The sequence below is a fragment of the Theropithecus gelada genome, chromosome 4 (genome assembly GCF_003255815.1).
Source record: "Theropithecus gelada isolate Dixy chromosome 4, Tgel_1.0, whole genome shotgun sequence".
Lineage (NCBI taxonomy): Eukaryota > Metazoa > Chordata > Mammalia > Primates > Cercopithecidae > Theropithecus > Theropithecus gelada.
Window position 1 is genome coordinate 2274766 of NC_037671.1, and position 20318 is coordinate 2295083.

At 48.6% G+C, this 20318-nt stretch overlaps 1 protein-coding gene across 2 annotated transcripts in view; it reads left to right on the forward strand.

Moving 5' to 3' along the window:
• The window catches only part of LOC112622361 (ATP-binding cassette sub-family F member 1), a 19449-nt gene extending 6552 nt beyond the window's left edge, over positions 1–12897 (forward strand). Inside the window, exons 2-25 of one of the 2 annotated variants that reach the window (XM_025381912.1) lie at positions 652–698; positions 1060–1167; positions 1303–1429; positions 1574–1611; positions 1694–1801; positions 2849–2923; positions 3003–3116; positions 5006–5119; positions 5679–5801; positions 6219–6319; positions 6422–6507; positions 6798–6937; positions 7024–7172; positions 7856–7939; positions 8147–8271; positions 8468–8580; positions 8723–8894; positions 9063–9137; positions 9230–9300; positions 11283–11315; positions 11401–11569; positions 11745–11809; positions 11901–11973; positions 12129–12897. In XM_025381912.1, the coding sequence (XP_025237697.1) occupies positions 652–698; positions 1060–1167; positions 1303–1429; positions 1574–1611; positions 1694–1801; positions 2849–2923; positions 3003–3116; positions 5006–5119; positions 5679–5801; positions 6219–6319; positions 6422–6507; positions 6798–6937; positions 7024–7172; positions 7856–7939; positions 8147–8271; positions 8468–8580; positions 8723–8894; positions 9063–9137; positions 9230–9300; positions 11283–11315; positions 11401–11569; positions 11745–11809; positions 11901–11973; positions 12129–12295 (2477 nt within the window). In that variant the 3' untranslated portion in view covers positions 12296–12897. The remainder of the gene's footprint in view (positions 1–651; positions 699–1059; positions 1168–1302; positions 1430–1573; positions 1612–1693; positions 1802–2848; positions 2924–3002; positions 3117–5005; positions 5120–5678; positions 5802–6218; positions 6320–6421; positions 6508–6797; positions 6938–7023; positions 7173–7855; positions 7940–8146; positions 8272–8467; positions 8581–8722; positions 8895–9062; positions 9138–9229; positions 9301–11282; positions 11316–11400; positions 11570–11744; positions 11810–11900; positions 11974–12128) is intronic. The other variant, XM_025381913.1, reaches the window with a different exon arrangement.
• Positions 12898–20318: the final 7421 nt, after the last annotated feature.

The following is a 20318-nucleotide window of genomic DNA, read 5'->3' on the forward strand; positions in this document are numbered from 1 at the left end:
TTTTTTGAGACGGAGTCTTGCTCTGTAGCCCAGGCTGGAGTGCAGTGGCCGGATCTCAGCTCACTGCAAGCTCCGCCTCCCGGGTTCACGCCATTCTCCGGCCTCAGCCTCCCGAGTAGCTGGGACTACAGGCGCCCGCCACCTCACCCGGCTAGTTTTTTGTATTTCTTAGTAGAGACGGGGTTTCACCGTGTTAGCCAGGATGGTCTCGATCTCCTGACCTCGTGATCCACCCATCTCGGCCTCCCAAAGTGCTGGGATTACAGGCTTGAGCCACCGCGCCCGGCCGGCTTTACCTTTTCTTTTGGAACCTTCAGTACACCTGGAATTACCTATTTAAAAATCTCTCTTCCTATAGCCTGTAAGCTCCAGAGGAGACCACGGTTGTCTTGTTCATTGTTATAATCCCCTATGCTAGCACAGTATCTGACACGTGGTAGCTGTGTAGTAAATAAATACTTATTGGATGAATGAATAGAGATGGGAATGATTATTTCTGCCGGAGTTGTGAGACAGTAAAAATATTTAGGGAGTGATAGTTAAGCCAGAAAAATAATAAAATAGGATGGAGGCTACAGAGATCTTGCAGGGGAGATCAGACTGCGTTAGAATTTGTAGATAAGCATTCACGATCTCTGCTTAACTTTCTAGACAAAGTGGTGAAGAAAGGGAAGAAGGACAAGAAGATCAAAAAAACGGTGAGAAAATGAGGGTTGAGGATAAGAAATGACTATGGGTGTTTCCAGGCTAAATAAATGGCCATGTGAAGGAGGTGGGAGGTCCAAGGGAGGAGAGAAGATCTTGTCAAGAGAAGAGATAGGCTGGGCATGGTGGCTTACGCCTGTAATCCCAGCACTTAGGGAGGCAGAGGTGGGAGGATAGCTTAAGCCCAGGAGTTTGAGACCTGCACACTCCATTCTCCACTAAAAGAAAAAAAGAGCGAGACAGGAGGTAAGGTGAGGGTGGAGTGGAGGGCCAGTGGGCCCGTGTGTGGCAGAGTACAGCTTGATTGGATTGCTCTTGGAACCATGTTTACCTGTATCTTAACTCCCTTGATAGTTCTTTGAAGAGCTGGCAGTAGAAGATAAACAGGCTGGGGAAGAAGAGAAAGTACTCAAGGAAAAGGAGGAGCAGCAGCAGCAGCAGCAGCAGCAACAGCAACAGCAGGTACAAGTGCCACAGGGCCCACCAATCCCTTTGCAGCCCATGTTGCTCCACTTAGCTGATGGGGAACCTTCTGTGAGGCAGAAATACAGCAGGGGCCTGGGCTTCATTTTCTCATTCTTCTTTTGCTCTCAGCAGCAAAAAAAGAAGCGAGATACCCGAAAAGGCAGGCGGAAGAAGGATGTGGATGATGATGGGGAGGAGAAAGAGCTCATGGAGCGTCTTAAGAAGCTCTCAGTGCCAGCCAGTGATGAGGAGGATGAGGGTAAATGACCTGAGGGGGAACGGGTACCTGGAATCCATGAGTCATGGGAGTGATGCCTCATACCTTGATCTTCAAGTTGCATTAAACTGGGGGGCCAGACATTGTAATTGTTTCCTATCTCATGTTCTCCGCTTGTCATTTCAGTACCCACCCCAAAACCCCGCGGAGGGAAGAAAACCAAGGTAAGCCATCTGTGTGGTAAACGGACCCCAAGGATGCAATCTTGACCATCCTACTGACTTCTGTGGCCCTTTCATTCTCTAGGGTGGTAATGTTTTTGCAGCCCTGATTCAGGATCAGAGTGAGGAAGAGGATGAGGAAGAAAAACATCCTCCTAAGCCTGCCAAGCCAGAGAAGAATCGGATCAATAAGGTGACAGTGGTGGCTCGATCAGTCACTCTCACTCCATTTAGCACCTTCTGGCCATGGTGGAGTAATTTCCTGCTTTTAAACTAGCTCTCCTCGATCTGTCTTACTTATACTGTTAAAATCATCTTTTTAAAATACATGCCCAGGCCAGGCACAGTGGGTCACACCTGTAATCCCAGCACTTTGGGAGGCCGAGGCGGGCAAATCACGAGGTCAAGAGATCGAAACCAGCCTGACCAACATGGTGAAACCTCATCTCTATTAAAAATACAAAAATTAGCCAGTCATGGTGGTGTGCGCCTGTAATCCCAGCTACTTGGAAGGCTGAGGCAGGAGAATCACTTGAACTTGGGAGGCGGAATTTGCAGTGAGCCGAGATTGAGGCACTGCACTCCAGCCTGGGCAACAGAGCAAGACTCCATCTCAAAAAAAAAAAAGCCCTTTTTATCACTCAGACATCTTCAGTGATTCTGTTGCTTTAAGCACAGAACCTGAAACAAAGCCCCAGGTCCTTGCTCTTCTACTTGTGACTCTTCTGCGTGTGCATCTTAGTCCATGTCCATTTGCCCTCTCAAGAAAGCGTCCAGTGCTAGTGCCATCCACTCCGGTTGCGCACTTGCCTGACTTATAATCCTTAACCTTGCTGATGTTCCCTAGTTGTCTCTTCACTATCTAGTCTCAAGCTGGAGGATAGGGTTTTTCTGGGTCTCATTTTTCGTCAGCAGCACTCAGTACAGATGGTCTCCAACTTATACTTAGGCATACGGTTTTTCTACTTTATGATAGTGTGAAGGTCATACTCATTTAGGATACTCCTCAACTCATGATGGGGTTATGTCCAGATAAACCTATAGTAAGTTGGAACTATAGTTTTTTATTTATGATACTTTCAGTTTCTGGTGGGTTTATCGGGACGGGATGCAACCTGATCATAAATGGAGGAGCATCTGTATGGGTAACACAGGAGACTCTCTAGAAATGCTTATTACACAGCAAAGTAGCACAATAATTTGTACGTATGTGTTTAATGTGTATGTGTGTCTCCTCCAGGCCGTATCTGAGGAACAGCAGCCTGTGCTCAAGGGCAAAAAGGGAAAGGAAGAGAAGTCAAAAGGGAAGGCTAAGGTGAGAGAGTAACTAGCAGGAGGAGGTATTGGGGCCCAGGAATTAAAGCATTTCATCACACCTGTCTTTTCCCTATTAGCCTCAAAATAAATTCGCTGCTCTGGACAATGAAGAGGAGGATGAAGAAGAAGAAATAATAAAGGAAAAGGAGCCTCCCAAACAAGGGAAGGAGAAGGCCAGGAAGGCAGAGCAGGTGTGTGTATTTGGTGTTGGGGGGAGGTAGAATGAGGGACTAGGGCTCCAGGGTTCTTATGGGAGAGTCACGATCTGGGGATATAGTTACTATCTCAGCAAACCTTTTTTCTTTTCTTTTTTTAGGGGGAGTGGTGGGGTTGTTGTTGTTTTGTTTTTGTTTTTATTTACACAGGATCTTACTCTGTCACCCAGTCTGGAGTGCAGGGGTGTGAACACGGCTCACTGAAGCCTCAACCTCCTGGGCTCAACAGATTCTCCTGCCTCAGCCTCCTGAGTAGCTGGAACTAGAAGTGTGCACCACTACCGCTGGCTAATTTTTTAATTTTTAGTATAGAGACGAGGTCTCACTATGTTGCCCAGGCTGGTCTTAAACTTCTGGGCTCAAGCAGTGCTCCTGCCTCAGCCTCCCAAAATGCTTACAGGTGTGAGCCAGTGTGCCCAGTTAGCAAACTTTTTCTATAAAGGGCTTGTAGTAAATGTTTCTGGCTTTGCAGGCCACATATAATCTCTATTACATATTCTTTTTTTTTTTTTTTTTTTTACCAACTCTTTGAAAATACAAAAACTATTTTTATAAAGTTCAGGAGCTGTGTAAAAACAAGTGTGAGGTCAGCCTTGGCCCATGGGCTGTAGTTTGCAACACCTGATCCAGTGAGGAAAGGGCCTGGAATTTGTCTCAGATGATCTGGGTCCTGGCTCTGCCTTCACTGGCTATGACCTTAAATACATCTTCCCATCCCTTTGGGTCTCACTTGTCTCCTTTGTGTGATAGAAGGAGGAATCTGGAGATCTCTAGGGTCCCCATGCCTCCGGCACTTCCTAGTTCTGTGATTCTGCTTGATTCCTCTGACTGTACACTAGAGATTCCTGATGTTTTCTTTTCTTTTTTTTTTTTTTTTTTTTGAGATGGAGTCTCACTCCGTTGCCCAGGCTGGAGTGCAGTGGCGTAATCTCGGCTTACTGCAACCTCTGCCTCCTGGGTTCAAGCAATTCTGCCTCAGCCGCCTAAGTAGCTGGGACTACAGGCACGTGCCATCATGACCGTCTAATTTTTTGTGTTTTTAGTAGAGACAGGATTTCACCATGTTAGCCAGGATGATCTCAATCTCCTGACCTTGTGATCTGCTCGTCTTGGCCTCCCAGAGTGCTGGGATTACAGACATGAGCCACCGCACCCAGCTGGCTACCTGATCTTTTCTTTGCATGTTAACAGGGAAACCACAGAAACTCATTTTATGCAAATGAAACTCTTGAAATCCATTTACTCCACCTTCAGTTACATTATATTGGGAGTTACGTTTATAGGGACATACGCGTTATCACATTTCATACATATATATTCATACCATTTGTCTTGTACCATTCCTGGTAGCAGAAATTGGTAAAGGACTACAGGGAGACTAGGGGCTGGATATGAGAATGAGAGAGGATCCCAAGATATTTTAGGACTCTGAGTGAAGGAAAGAGCTGACTGCGGAACTGGGGCAGGGACAGGGTGTGGATGACATGAAATCTGAGTTCTAGAAGGAGTCCGTGGGTTTTTTTGTTTGTTCGTTTGTTTGTTTTTGATATGGAGTCTCGCTCTGTCACCCAGGCTGGAGTGCAGTGGCACAATCTCCACTCACTGCAAGCCCCACCTCCCAGGTTCACACCATTTTCCTGCCTCAGCCTCCCAAGTAGCTGGGACTACAAGTGCCCACCACCATGTCCAGCTAATTTTTTGCAATTTTTAGTACAGATGGGGTTTCACTGTGTTAGCAAGGATGGTCTTAGATCTCCTGACCTCAGGATCTGCCCGCCTTGGCCTCCCGAAGTGCTGGGATTACGGGCGTGAGCCACCGCACCCAGCCGGGGTCCCTACTTTTGACCATCCCTGGGTTCTCACAGGGTTCAGAGGAAGAAGGAGAAGGGGAAGAAGAGGAGGAGGAAGGAGGAGAGTCTAAGGCAGATGATCCCTATGCTCACCTTAGCAAAAAGGAGAAGAAAAAGCTGAAAAAACAGGTAAGACCTTGGTTCTTAGTGGTCAAAAGTAGGGGATTTTTAAACACTTCAACTAGGGGACATGCGATTGGGAATAGGAAGGACAGCTTTGGGGGGCTACTCCAGGTAAAACAATCGGAGTAGGAAAATAATTGTGTTCTGTGAGCCTTATCTCGATGTCTGATGACATGGGGTGTTTCACTTTGGGGTTTTTTGTTTGTTTTTTGAGACAGGGTCTCACACTGTTCCTCAGGCTGGAGTGCAGTAACGTGATCTCTGCTCACTGCAGCCTCAACCTCCCAGGCCCAAGTGATCCTCCCACCTCAGCCTCCCGAATAGATGAGACTATGGGTGGCACCACCATGCCCGGCTAAATTTTGTATTTTTTGTAGAGACGGGATTTTGCCATGTTGCCCAGGCTGGTCTCAGACTCCTGAGCTCGAGAGATCCACCTTCCTCAGCCTCTGAGAGTGCTGGGATTACAGGCGTGAGCCAGCATGCCCAGCCAGCATGGGCTGTTTCATGGTGATGGGAAACTGATAGACCGTGGCTTCAAATGTAGTTTTTCCTTCCTTCTCAGATGGAGTATGAGCGCCAAGTGGCTTCCTTAAAAGCAGCCAATGCAGCTGAAAATGACTTCTCCGTGTCCCAGGCAGAGATGTCCTCCCGCCAAGCCATGTTAGAAAATGCATCTGACATCAAGGTAAGGTCTCAGGGGGCCCCTTCCAGTCCACTTGCCTAGGGAAGAGCCGGTTCTCTCATCTTCCCTGAGTGGCCATGGTGTGTGAATGGGTTAGTTTAGTGGGAAGAAAGATTGGAGGCATTTTCCACACCTTGGGTTCTGCCAACTTGAGCAAGAAGATAGAAAAACCAGTAGAAGTAGGGTCCACCCTCAGCAGAAAATAGTGTGGGACAGACTACACTAGCTGAGGACGCATGGGACTCCCATTACAGGCAGTGGACAGGGCAGGGACCGGCTGTGGGGAGAGGAAGGGGATTATGCTGGAGGTATCGGTGTCAGAGGCTTCCCTGCAGGGAGAAAGTGACCACTCCTGTCCCAAAGGGAGAATTTTCATGTGATCATCCCTTCCCTCTGCCACCTCTTTCCTGATGGCTGCAGCTGGAGAAGTTCAGCATCTCCGCTCATGGCAAGGAGCTGTTCGTCAATGCAGACCTGTACATTGTAGCCGGCCGCCGCTACGGGCTGGTGGGGCCCAATGGGTGAGAAGAGGAGGGAGCTGGAGGCCAAAAAGGGGAGGAGCCTGGAGGGATAAGAAGAGATTTCTCAGTGGTGGCCGGGTCCTAATAGCTTTTATTCCCCAGCAAGGGCAAGACCACGCTCCTCAAGCACATTGCCAACCGAGCCCTGAGCATCCCTCCCAACATTGATGTGTTGCTGTGTGAGCAGGGTGAGGCCAGTGGGGAGAAAAGGGGCTTGGTGGGGTGGGCAGTTGGTAGAAAAGCCAGCCAAGAATAGAAGAAATTGTGGCCATGGAGTTGGAAGGGATGTGGAGGGAGACTGGGGACTGGGAAAGGGATGCTAACGAAAGGAGGGGAGAGTTAATGAGGAACTTGTTTTATTTGGAATGAGTACAAAAAGCTGGGCAGGGTCAGGCAAAACAGAAATGCAGTTGAAGGGAAAGAAGGATGAGACTCTTGGATCTTGAGGCTGCCTGACTGTTCTCCCTCTGCCTCCCAGAGGTGGTAGCAGATGAGACACCAGCAGTCCAGGCTGTTCTTCGAGCTGACACCAAGCGATTAAAGCTGCTGGAAGAGGAGCGGCGGCTTCAGGGACAGCTGGAACAAGGAGATGACACAGCTGCTGAGAGGCTAGAGAAGGTAGAGGAGATGGCGCAGGGGACACGGGCTAAGACTCGGGGGTTCCTGGGACCCTCAGACATGTGTCCTCTTCTCCCTCCTCCCAGGTGTATGAGGAATTGCGGGCCACTGGGGCAGCAGCTGCAGAGGCCAAAGCACGGCGAATCCTGGCTGGCCTCGGCTTTGACCCTGAAATGCAGAATCGACCCACACAGAAGTTCTCAGGGGGCTGGCGCATGCGTGTCTCCCTGGCCAGGTGGGCCATTCACCTCACTGCCCTCCCTTCCAACCTCAGACCACCAGGGCCCTTTCCCTCTATCCCTTCTCATTCTCCAAGGCAATAGGGAGTCTCAAGGCTTACCTCTCCCTCCTTACTATCTGTGTTGTGAGAGCTTAGGGTCCTTCTGTTTCTCTCTACCTGGTGATGAGTTCTCATCAACATACCCTGCAGCTGGGTGCAATGGGTCATGCCTTCATGCCTGGAAGGCAGAGGCAGGAGGATTATCTTGAACCCAGGAGTTTGAGACCAGCCTGGGCAATATAGCGAGACCCTATCTTCACAGAAAGGGAAAAAAAGCATATCCTAGCCTGGGCAACATAGGGAGACACTGTCTCTACAAAAAATTTAAAAATTAGCTGGACTTGGTGGTGCATGCTTGTGGTCACAGCTACTCTGGAGGCTGAAGTAGAAGTATCACTTGGACCTGGGAGATTGAGGCTATAGTGAGCCCCGACTGTCCCATTGCATGACAACCTGGGCAACAGGTCAAGGCCCTGTCTCAGAAAAACTTAAACCATATCCTGCCCCAGAACTTCTCTGAGGAGAGCTTGGGAAGGAGTGTTCATGGTCTTAGGCTTTATCTCCCTGAATTTTCTCTGGGGTTGTCTGAGCAAGGATCTTTCTCTCCCTGACCCTGCCCTCTGCTCCCCACCCTCTAGGGCACTGTTCATGGAGCCCACACTGCTGATGCTGGATGAGCCCACCAACCACCTGGACCTCAACGCTGTCATCTGGCTCAATAAGTGCGTTACAGCCTTGGCATCATTGGTTCCCATTCTGCACTTTCTTCCCCTTCCTGCCCTGTTTTCCTTTAGCCGTTCTCCACTGTGCCTGTGACAGCTCTATCCAGACCCTCCCTTTCCCTCCCAGCCCCCATTGTCTGGCTGCTTCCCCTGACTTCTCTCTCACTTGACCGCTGTGACACTTACACCCTGTTCTCTGAAACCCAGCTACCTCCAGGGCTGGCGGAAGACCTTGCTGATTGTCTCCCATGACCAGGGTTTCTTGGATGATGTCTGCACTGATATCATCCACCTCGATGCCCAGCGGCTCCACTACTATAGGGGCAATTACAGTAAGTAGGATTGTGTGTGGATGCAGGGAAGAGATAGAACCTTGAAAAGAGGTCTGAATGGGAGGGCCTATTTAGATAAACTGAATCCTGTCAGAATTCCAGACAGTGATGCCTACCCCGTCACCACCAACCCCTGGTTGTCCCTTTGCTGGGGAGAGGAGCAACCACTGATGCCCAGTCCTGTCTTCTGCCCCAGTGACCTTCAAAAAGATGTACCAGCAGAAGCAGAAAGAACTGCTGAAGCAGTATGAGAAGCAAGAGAAAAAGCTGAAGGAGCTGAAGGCAGGCGGGAAGTCCACCAAGCAGGCGGTGAGCACCTGAGGGACTTCTGGGCTGGGGACCATTGTTCTCTCCTGACAGTGGAGGAAGAAGGAGACTCTGGAACGCTGGCCTACATTTCGAGGACTGCTGTGCAGGACACAGATTTCTCTTTTTTCCTCTTCCTCTCCAGGAAAAACAAACGAAGGAAGCCCTGACTCGGAAGCAGCAGAAATGCCGACGGAAAAACCAGGATGAGGAATCCCAGGAGGCCCCTGAGCTCCTGAAGCGCCCTAAGGAGTACACTGTGCGCTTCACTTTTCCGGACCCCCCACCACTCAGCCCTCCTGTGCTGGGTCTGCATGGTGAGTGCCGCGGGCCTCTCCTGCTCCACAGGAAGCACCAAAAGCATGTATGTGCACCCCAAACTCTTCACCAAGGTTGAGATTGCTCCTGTTCTCCAAGGCCAGCACATCAGAAGAACTTTACAGGGACTGAAAATAATATAAATTGCTGCTTTTCCTGGCTTTCAGGTGTGACATTCGGCTACGAGGGCCAGAAACCACTCTTTAAAAACCTGGATTTTGGCATCGACATGGATTCAAGGAGTGAGTTGGCGGGGTTGGCTCAGGGATGTATGGCAGGAGCCACAGGGAGAGTCTCTGGGGACCTCTTTGACCACCTGTCTTCCATCTTGCAGTTTGCATTGTGGGCCCTAATGGTGTGGGGAAGAGTACGCTACTCCTGCTGCTGACTGGCAAGCTGACACCGGTGAGTCCTGGAGCCAAGAAGGGAGAGCATGAGAAATGTGAAGACACAGCTGCTTGCCAGAAGCTGGAATCAGGGAGCTTCTTGAGAATGTAGAGTTAAATACAGAACTCATCATAGATGATTCATTTCCCTAAGAGGAGCAGTAGAGGAGGAGAAGAGCTTAGATCAGTTCAGGGAGGAGAGCTAAGAGAATTGGGATCGAACTAGGGGGCACACCCACGTGTTTTGGTTATACAAGAAATATATGTCTTTTATAGAACAATTAAAAATTGCATAAATGGGCTGGACACAGTGGCTCATGCCTGTAGTCCCAGCAGGGATCACTTGAGGTCAAGAGTTCCAGACCAGCCTAGCCAACGTGGTGAACCCCGTCTCTACTAAAAATACAAAAATTAGGCAGGTGATGGCATGCACCTACATCCCAGCTACTCAGGAGGCTGAGGCAGAATTGCTGGAACCTGGGAGGCGGAGGTTGCAGTGAGCTGAGATTGCACCATTGCACTGTAGTCTGGACAACAGAGCGAGACTCCATCTCCAAAAAAAAAATGGCCTGGTGTGGTGGCTCACACCTATAATCCCAACTCTTTGAGGGAGGCTGAGGCGGGCGGATCACTTGAGCTCAGGAGTTAAAAACCAGCCCAAGCCCGATGTGGTGGCTCACACCTATAATCCCAACACTGGGAATCCGAGGCGGGTGGATCACTTGAGGTGGGGAGTTCGAGACCAACATGGAGAAACCCCATCTCTACTGAAAATACAGAATTAGCCAGGTGTGGTTGCGCATGCCTGTAATCCCAGTTATTTGGGAGGCTGAGGCAGGAGAATCACTTGAACCCAGGAGGTGGAGGTTGCAGTGCACCGAGATTAGCCAGGATGGTCTCGATACCCTGACCTCATGATCTGCCTGCCTCGGCCTCCCAAAGTGCTGGGATTACAGGCGTGAGCCACCGCGCCTGGCCAAATCTACCATTTTATTTGAACTTTTGTAATATATTGCCATCTAGTGTGTTAGAAAGTTTGTAGCCATTTCTGCTCCCTCCAGCAAAGTGTTGAGAGGCCATTTTCTCACATCCAGAGATTAGATCTTTAGAAAGGTATTAGATCCTCCCCAAAACACTAAACTTGTCACCTGAGGCCCTTACGACGTACCATTCGTGAGTCTCGCTGTGTGGAGAGCAGGTGTTCTTTGGCTGTGGTTAGTCCCTCCTGCTTGTTCCTGTCGTCCTCCCTCTATTTTGCTTAACTCCCCTTTTGCCCCTTACTCTTTTACTTTGCTCACCATGCCTTTGTCATATTAGGGGAACATCCCTGTTCCTTTTCTTTTTTTCTTTTTTGAGATGGAGTCTTGTCCTGTCCTCGAGACTAGAGTGCAGTGGTGCAATCTCAGCAACTTCAACCTCCTGGGTTAAAACGATTCTTGTGCCTCAACCTCCTGAGTAGCTGGGATTACAGGCATGTCCCACTGTGCCCAGCTAATTATTGTATTTTCAGTAGAGACAGAGTTGGCCAGCCTGGTCTCGAACTCCTGACCTCAAGTGCCTCCTGACCTGCCCTCCTTGGCCTCCCAAAGTGTTGGGATTACAGGCGTGAGCCACTGCACCCAGCCCTTATTCCTTTTCTTATGCATACTTGTCACTGGCCCATTTCTGGTGTTTGTCTTCCCTTCAGAAAAGTTGGTGTATGGTTGAGGTCAGGACATTGAGACCATCCTGGCTAACACGGTGAAACCCCGTCTCTACTAAAAAAAAAAAAATTAGCCAGGCATGGTGGCAGGCGCCTGTAGTCCCAGCTACTTGGGAGGCTGAGGCAAGAGAATGGTGTGAACCCAGGAGGCGGAGGTTGCAGTGAGCCGAGATTGCGCCACTGCACTCCAGCCTGAGTGACAGAGCTAGATTCCGTCTCAAAAAAAAAAAAGTTGGTATGTGGAGCTGCAGTGCCTTTTCCCCTTACCCTTCTCTTAACTACTTTCTCTTCCCTTGCAGACCCAGGGGGAAATGAGAAAGAACCACCGGCTGGTAAGTTGGTATTGGGATTTAAGGAATGGTAATCTGATGGAGGAAGTGTGACTTTAACTGACCACCTCCCTCTCTTCTCGGGCAGAAAATTGGCTTCTTCAACCAGCAGTATGCAGAGCAGCTGCGTATGGAGGAGACGCCCACTGAGTACCTGCAGCGGGGCTTCAACCTGCCCTACCAGGATGCCCGCAAGTGCCTGGGCCGCTTCGGCCTGGAGAGTCACGCCCACACCATCCAGATCTGCAAACTCTCTGGTACCACTGCAGGGGCCGGGGAGGGCACCCTTCACCGTATCATTCATGTCTACAAACTACCTAGAGGAACCGGGAATGAGGGAGCCTCAGTTCACAAACTGGCTTATCTTGAGGGTTTGCCTTCAGACTGTGAGGTGCTAGAAGGTGTGACAGCCCTCCCCTTCCTTTGCTACAGGCGGTCAGAAAGCGCGAGTTGTGTTTGCCGAGCTGGCCTGTCGGGAGCCTGATGTCCTCATCTTGGTGAGTGAGCTGGGCTGTAGGAGAAGGGATAAGGGTAACAGTATGGAAGATGGGAGTTGCAGTGCTCAGTCATGAAATTCCTTCTCTGTAGGATGAGCCAACCAATAACCTGGACATAGAGTCTATTGATGCTCTAGGGGAGGCCATCAATGAATACAAGGGTGGTAAGTCAGCTGAGAGTATGCCCTCCTCCCTGCTCCATGGGCACCAAGCTGTAGTGTCCTTCACTGCAGCAGGTCCTAGGACTCCCTATTTCATGTTCTGATTTCCCTCTTCCTCCTTTCTTCCTGCCCTCTGTTCTTACTATCTTTCTTCAAAGCTGTGATCGTTGTGAGCCATGATGCCCGACTCATCACAGAAACCAACTGCCAGCTGTGGGTGGTGGAGGAGCAGAGTGTTAGCCAAATCGATGGTGACTTCGAAGACTACAAGCGGGAGGTGTTGGAGGCCCTGGGTGAAGTCATGGTCAGCCGGCCCCGAGAGTGAGCTTTCCTTCCCAGAAGTCTCCCGAGAGACATACTTGTGTGGCCTAGAAGTCCCCTGTGGTCTCCCCTTCTCATCTGAAGACTGCCTCTGGCCTGCAGCTGACCTGGCAACCACTCAGGCACATGAAAGTGGAGTGTGACCTTGATCCCACTCTGACTGCATCCATTTCTCTGAAAGACTTGTTTGTTCTGCTTTTCTTCATATAACTGAGCTGGCCTTATCCTTGGCATCCCCCTAAACAAACAAGAGGTGACCACCTTATTGTGAGGTTCCATCCAGCCAAGTTTATGTGGCCTATTGTCTCAAGACTGTCATCACTCAGAAGCCTGCCTCTGGTTTACCCTACAGCTTCAGGCCCAGCTGCCCCCGGTCTTTGGGTGGTGCTGTTCTTTTCTGGTGGATTAAATGCTGAGTCACTGGTACAAACAGCTGTTGAAGCTCAGAGCTGGAGGTGAGCTTCTGAGGCCTTTGCCATTATCCAACCCAAGATTTGGTGCCTGCAGCCTCTTGTCTGGTTGAGGACTTGGGGCAGGAAAGGAATGCTGCTGAACTTGAATTTCCCTTTACAAGGGGAAGAAATAAAGGAAAGGAGTTGCTGCCGACCTGTCACTGTTTGGAGATTGATAGGAGTGTTGGAACTGTTCTCAGTCTTGATTTGCTTTATTCAGTTTTCTAGCAGCTTTTAATAATCCCCTCATCCCCACTAAATGGATCTTGTTTGCAGTCTTGCTGACGGTGTTTGCTATTTGAGGATCATGGGATTCCTTTCCCCCAACCCTTCACGTGAGGAAAAAGTAGTGATTCATACCTTCCGTCTTGGAACTTGGGTCTCTTTTTTTTTTTTTTGACAGAATCTTGTCCTTTCACTAAGGCTGGAGTGCAGTGGCACGATCTTGGCTCACTGCAGCCCCCACTTCCCAGGTTCAAGCAATTTTCCTATCTCAGCCTCCTGAGTAGCTGGGATTACAGGCACACACTACCAGGCCCAGCTAATTTTTGTGTTTTATTAAAAACACAAAAGAGACAGGGTTTTACCATGTAGGTCAGGCTGGTCTCGAACTCTTGACCTCAAGTAATTCACCTGTCTTGACCTCCCAAAGTGCTGGGATCATAGGGGTGAGCCACTGTGCCCAACTTTTTTTTTTTTTTAAGACAAGGTCTTGCTCTGTTGCCCAGGCTAGAGTGCACTGTACCCTCAGCCTCCTGGGCTCAAGCAATCCTTCCGCCTCAGCCTCCTGAGTAGCTGGGACTGCAGGCATGTGCACACTCAACTAATTTTTTAAAAAAATTTTTTAGTAGAGAGTGTCTTGCTATGTTTCTTAAGGCTGGTCCTGAACTCCTGACCTCAAGCAGTCTTCCTGCCTCGACCTCCCAAAGTACTGGGATTATAGGCATGAGCCACCACGCCTAACCAGAATTTGGGTCTCATTGTCCAAGCTAATCTCATGAATGAGGAAGTGCTCTGCCCTGTGGTCAGGGACCAGGGTATTGATCCTCTCAAAAATTATTAAATCGGCTGGGCACGGTGGCTCACGCCTGTAATCACAGCACTTTGGGAGGCCAAGGCAGGCGGATCACGAGGTCAGGAGTTCAAGACCAGCCTGGGCAACATAGTGAAACCCCGTCTCTACTGAAAATACAAAAATTAGCTGGGAGTGGTGGCAAGTGCCTGAATCCCAGCTACTCGGTTGCCTGAGGCAGAGAATCACTTGAACCCAGGAGACGGAGGTTGCAGTGAGCCGAGATTGCACCACTGCATTCCAGCCTGGGTGACAGAGCGAGACTCCATCTCAAAAAAAAAAAAAATTAAATCGTCCAGCCAACATGTACAGTACTGTGGGATATATAAGAAGGGAAGGGACAAGATCTGCCTTCATTAATAGTCTGGTTAGAGAAGACTTAAAAGTAAGCGTGACTAGGTAATGTAATTTGATCAATTGTCTAACATGTAGTACTCTAGATTCTAAGTTGCCACATACTCAAAAGGAAACATTATCCACGGCTTGATTATTTGACAGGGTCACTTGAGGATAGACCTTGAAAAATAATGATTTGAATAATCAGGAAACAGGGAGCCATTTTTCAGAAGTAGGAAAAGAGCAGAGCTAAGGCTTGGGAGGAAGAACAAGGTAACCTGGGAGTTCATGGATGATAGCTGCTGTGGCCATTTTTCTTAAGAGTTAGACTGGGGAGATGGGTTTGGAAAGTAAAATACAGATGGTGGGTAGTGGTATTAGGTGGTGATAGGCAAGGCGTGCTATAGAAACCTGAAGGGTGAAGCCCATAACTTGTTACGGGAATGGGGTAACTGAATCCTGCACTAGCTAGGGGAGATAGGGAGGGAAAGAAAAGGGCAGATGGAAAGAGCAGATGTGGAGGTTGGGGAGAAGGGAGTGATAGGAGATGTATCCTGTTCCAGAGGGAATATGGAGAGCTGTGTGGCTAAGATTTAACTGTTTGGACATTTAATTTGGGGAAATTGTTTTCCAGCCAAGTGAATAAATAATACTGGACCTCAGGTACAAGCTTCATACAACAAGTGAAGGTTTGGTGTGGAGACAGCTGCATAGTCAGGGAACACTCTAAATTAGAAATAAGGAGACCGGGCATGGTGCCTGACGCCTGTAATCCCAGCACTTTGGGAGGCCGAGGCAGGTGGATCACGAGGTCAGGAGTTCGAGACCATCCTGACCAACGTGTTGAAACCTCATCTCCACTAAAAATACAAAAAAATTAACCGAGTGTGGTGGTGCACACCTGTAGTCCTAGCTACTCAGGAGGCTGAGGCAGGAGAATCGCTTGAACCTGGGAGGCAGAGGTTGCAGTGAGCCGAGATCGCACCACTGCACTCCAGCCTAGGCAACAGAGCAAGACTCTGTCTCAAACAAAACAAAACAAAAGACATAAGGAAACATACCTCTTACGGAATTTGAGGGGGAGAAGTCAGGGTCTTGGCGGTGACCTTGGACAAGCCATTAGCCTCTTGATACCTCTTTTCTCATCTGTAAAATGAAGGTGGTAGTACCTACTTCACAGGGTTATTAGGGGATTCGATGTGTAATAATATGTAAAGTGCCTTAAACTCTATTGCTTTTGTTATATGCATTTCATAATTGTTTCTCTTTTTTTTTTTGAGATGGAGTCTTACTCTGTTGTCAGGCTGGAGTGCTGTAGAGTGATCTTGGCTCACTGCAACCTCTGCCTCCCAGGTTCAAGTGATTCTCCTGTGTCAGCCTCCCGAGTAGCTGGGACTACAGGCATGAGCCACCACGCCCGGCTAAGTTTTGTACTTTTAGTAGAGATCGGGTTTTGCCATGTTGGCCAGTCTGGTCTCAAACTCCTCACCTCAGGTGGTCTGCCCACTTCAGCCTCCCAAGGTGCTGGGATTACAGGCATGAGCCACCGCACCTGGCCTACACTTTTGCATTTTTAAGTTTTTAGTTCGCTAGTCTAGATGAGATGATACATAAAATATATAGGAATGTTATTTATAAAGTGAATACTAGCTTGCATTTCAAGTATTTGATCACTAATTTCACTACTTCAAACATAGTGAAAAAATACTCCAAAATAACTTCCCCTCACAGGCATAAATTTCGTCTCTCTCTCTCTCTTTCTCTTTTTTTTTTTCTTTTTTGTAAAGATGAGGTCTTGCTATATTGCCCAGGCTGGTCTCAAACTCCTGACCTCAAGCAGTCCTCTCCTAGGGCCCCCAAAGTGCTGGGATTACAGGAATGAGCCATGCATGGCACCTGGCCACAAATTTTATCTCCTCCAGGGTATATGTTTTAACTTCTGTGATCCCTCTAGCCAATCATACATGCTGTTAATGGAATTAATAATTCACCTAAATGTGGGCAGAAGTATGCCCTCCAAAAAGCAGCATAGAAATGGAACACGAAAGGGAAACATTTCCATGGTAGCGCATGGAAATTTCATTAACCATATTAAATCATTTTATTTATAAACAACTTATTACCTACAAGTGATGCACATACGTGGTACACATAGTAAACCTTGTAGAAATGTGTTTTTTGTTTTGAGATGTCTCCCTCTGTTTCCCAGGCTGGAGTGCAGAGGCTCCAGTGGCTCACTGCAGCCTCAATCCTCCGGGCTCAAGTGATCCTCCTACCTCACCTTCTCAAATAGCGGGGACTACAAGCATTCACCAACATGCCCAGCTCATTTTTAAATTTTTTTGTAGCAAAGAGGTCTTGCTTTGTTACCTGGGCTGGGCTCAGACTCTTGGGCTCAACTTCTCCCACCTCAGCCTCATTAAAGCCAAAGCCTGAAGGTAGGAAAGGAGAGCCTTCAGGGAAGGGACCAAAATGTGCAAAGACCCTGAGGCTGCGAAGAGCTGGACATGGTCAAGGAATGGCTGGAGCTGAGAACTTGAGCATGCGCCAATACACATGGGGCCTTATATGCCTTGACCAGCGGGTTGGGATGTGATCAGGAGAGGCTGAGCAATGGGAGGCCATTGGTTCTGTTTAGCCAGGAGTGCAAACTGATCCAGTTTTCATTTTTACAAAATTGCTCTGGCTACTAGATGGTAAATAGTGGGTGTGGGGAGACAGGGAAAAGAGATGCCAGGAGAACAGCTCAATATTACTTTGGAAAGAAGATTCTCTTCATCTAAGAATGGAAGGGAGATAATGTAGACTCAGGTATTTCCATGGGAAGAGAAGGGGAAATGTTGCTCCCAGTGGATGGGACTCACTCTTTTCCAAGCTTTGGTGCCAGAGAATCAAGAAGAGTAGTCCAGGCACGGTGCCTCATGCCTGTCATCCCAGCACTTTGGGAGACCGAGGCAGGCGGATCACTTGGCAAAACACCGTCTCTACTAAAAATGCAAAAATTAGCCAGCCATGGTGGCACGCAGCTGTAATCCCAGCTACTCAGGAAGCTGAGGCAGGAGAATCACTTGAACCGGGGAGGTGGACGTTGTAGCGAGCGGAGATTGCACATTGGACTCCAGCCTGGGCAACAAGAGCAAAACTTGGTCTCAAAAAAAACAAAACAAAACAAACAAAAAAAACGCCAAGCAGCAGTAAGTGTAGAACCAATGCTAATATTAATTTGTACTGGGCTAAGATAGTAGGATTTTGTGATTTTTCAACATGAGGTCTACTGCCCAGGAGTAGGAATGAAAGAAATGAGATAATGATTCTGAATTGAAGATAGACTCGTTGCCCCTGGGGAAGGACTGACAGGACGAGAACATTGAACGTCGCAAGGGTATTTTAGAGGGGAAAAATTGAAGCAGAAAGGAAAAGCAGACTGAAACGGGAGAGAGAAAAGTGCCTACAGGGCTTGGTGAAGAAACATCATTGTAGTGAAATGAATGAAATGTTCAACCTCTCTCCCCCTGCAAAAAAACAAGGAAAATCTCTTTATATAATCTAAAGTTTTTACGTAAGTAAAAAGGAACAGGTAGGCCGGGTGCCGTGGCTCACACCTGTAATCCCAGCACTTTGGGAGGCTGAGGCGGGTGGATCGCCTGAGGTCAGGAGTTCGAGACCAGCCTGGACAACATGGTGAAACCCCTTCTCTACTAAAAATACAAAAATTAGCCAGGCATGGTGACAAGCGCCTACAATCCCACCTACTCAGGAGGCTGAGGCAGGAGAATCGCTTGAACCCAGGGGGCAGAGGTTGCAGTGAGCCAAGATTGTGCCATTTCACTCTAGCCTGGGCAAAAGAGTGAAATTCTTGTCTAAAAAAAAAAAGAACAGGTTCTTTGTTTTGTTTTTGAGATGAAGTTTTGCTCTTGTCAGCCAGGCTGGAATGCAATGGCACAATCTTGGCTCACTGGATTCACTGCAACCTCTGCCTCTTGGATTCAAGCGATTTTCCTGCCTCAGCCTCCAGAATAGCTGGGATTACAGGCAACAGTCACCATGCCCAGCTAATTTTTTTGTATTTTTAATAGAGACAGGGTTTCACCATTTGGTCAGGGTTGGTCTCAAACTCCTGACCTCAGGTGATCCACCCGCCTCAGCCGCCCAAAGTGCTGGGATTACAGGCATAAGCCACCGCGCCTGGCCAAACTTTCATAAATGATTTGAAAGAAAATGAGCTCTTTTTTTTTTTTTTTTTTTTTTTTTTGAGACAGAGTCTTGCTCTGTCGCCAGGTTAGAGTGCAGTAGCATGATCTTGGCTCACTGCAACCTCCACCTCCTGGTTCAAGCGATTCCCCTGCCTCAGCCTCCCGAGTAGCTGTGACTACAGGTGCGTGCCACCATGCCCAGCTAATTTTTGTTTGTTTGTTTGTTTTTGAGACAGAGTCTCGCTCTGTTGCCCAGGCTGGAGTGCAGTGGCGCGATTTCAGCTCACTGCAACCTCTGCCTCCCAGGTTCATGCCATTCTCCTACCTCAGTCTCCTGAGTAACTGGGACTACAGGCGCCTGCCACCTCGCCCGGCTAAGTTTTTGTATTTTTAGTAGACACAGGGTTTCACTGTGTTAGCCAGAATGGTCTCGATCTCCTGACCTCGTGATCCGCCTGCCTCGGCCTCCCAAAGTGCTGGGATTACAGGTGTGAGCCGCTGCGCCTGGCAATTTTTGTATTTTTAATGGAGACGGGGTTTCACCATGTTGGCTAGGATGCTCTCCATCTCCTGACCTCGTGATCTGCCCGCCTCGGCCTCCCAAAGTGCTGGGATTACAGGTGTGAGCCACCGCGTTTGGCCGAGCTCATTCTTAAAATACAGTAAAAACTTTAAGGCCGGGCGCGGTGGCTCAAGCCTGTAATCCCAGCACTTTGGGAGGCCGAGGCGGGTGGATCACGAGGTCAGGAGATCGAGACTATCCTGGCTAACATGGTGAAACCCCGTCTCTACTAAAAATACAAAAAACTAGCCGGGCGTGGTGGCGGGCGCCTGTAGTCTCAGCTACTTGGGAGGCTGAGGCAGGAGAATGGCGTGAACCCGGGAGGCGGAGCTTGCAGTGAGCCGAGATCACGCCACAGCACTCCAGCCTGGGAGCACAGCGAGACTCCGTCTCAAAAAAAAAAACAAAAACAAAACAAACAAAAAAAAAAACTTTAAGCTCTCTTTAAAGGTTCTTGTGGCTTGTTGCAGGAGATAGAAGAAAGAGGGTGAGAAGTAGGCAGTAGATAGAACCAGAAAGAAAGAGACACAAAGTTGTGACCACTAGGCTGTGACATGTTTGGGTTTTTTCACTTGAGCTGTATACTTCTTTGGTATTTCGCGTCCTAGCCTGGTCCTCAGATTATGTCTTCTCAGGTCTTCTCCCAGTGCACAGAGCAACAACAGACTGACCTGAACACCCCACACACACACCAAGCCTGGGCAAGGGGAAGGTATAACTACCCACTTTGGGCCTAAATGCAGTGAGGCCGTTGAGAGATATTAATAAAACATTGTTGCCCCCTCATGTGGCCAATGCCAGAAATACAGCTGAGACATGTGTTCCAGGGCAGTGTAGCAGCATCAGCAACTGGGAATTTGTTAGAAATGCAAATCTCAGGATCCATCCTGACCTACTGAATCAGAATTTTGCTGGACCCTACCCCCAATTTGTCTTGTTTTTGTTTTTGTTTTTGTTTTTGAGATAAAGTCTCGCTCTGTCACCCAAGCTGAAGTGCAGTGGTGTGATCTCGGCTCACTACAACCTCCACTTCCCGGGTTCAAGTGATTCTCCTGCTTCAGCCTCTCAAGTAGCTGGGATTATGCGCGCAAACCAACATGCCTAATTTTTGTATTTTTAGTAGAGATGGGATTTCACCATGTTGGCCAGGCTGGTCACAAACTCCTCACCTCAGGTGATCTGCCCACCTCGGCCTCTCAAAGTGCTGGGATTACAGGCATAAGCCACTGCATCCAGCCCAAATTTGTTTTCTAATAAACTCTTCAGATGATTCTGATGAATGCTAACAGACTTGAAAACCACTGTTCTCAACCCACGTTAAACATGTTAATATCTTCAACTGCCTCATATCTGCCACACACACTCCCCCCTCAAGTGATAGATCCTTTTTTCTTTTTTCTTCTTTTTTTTTT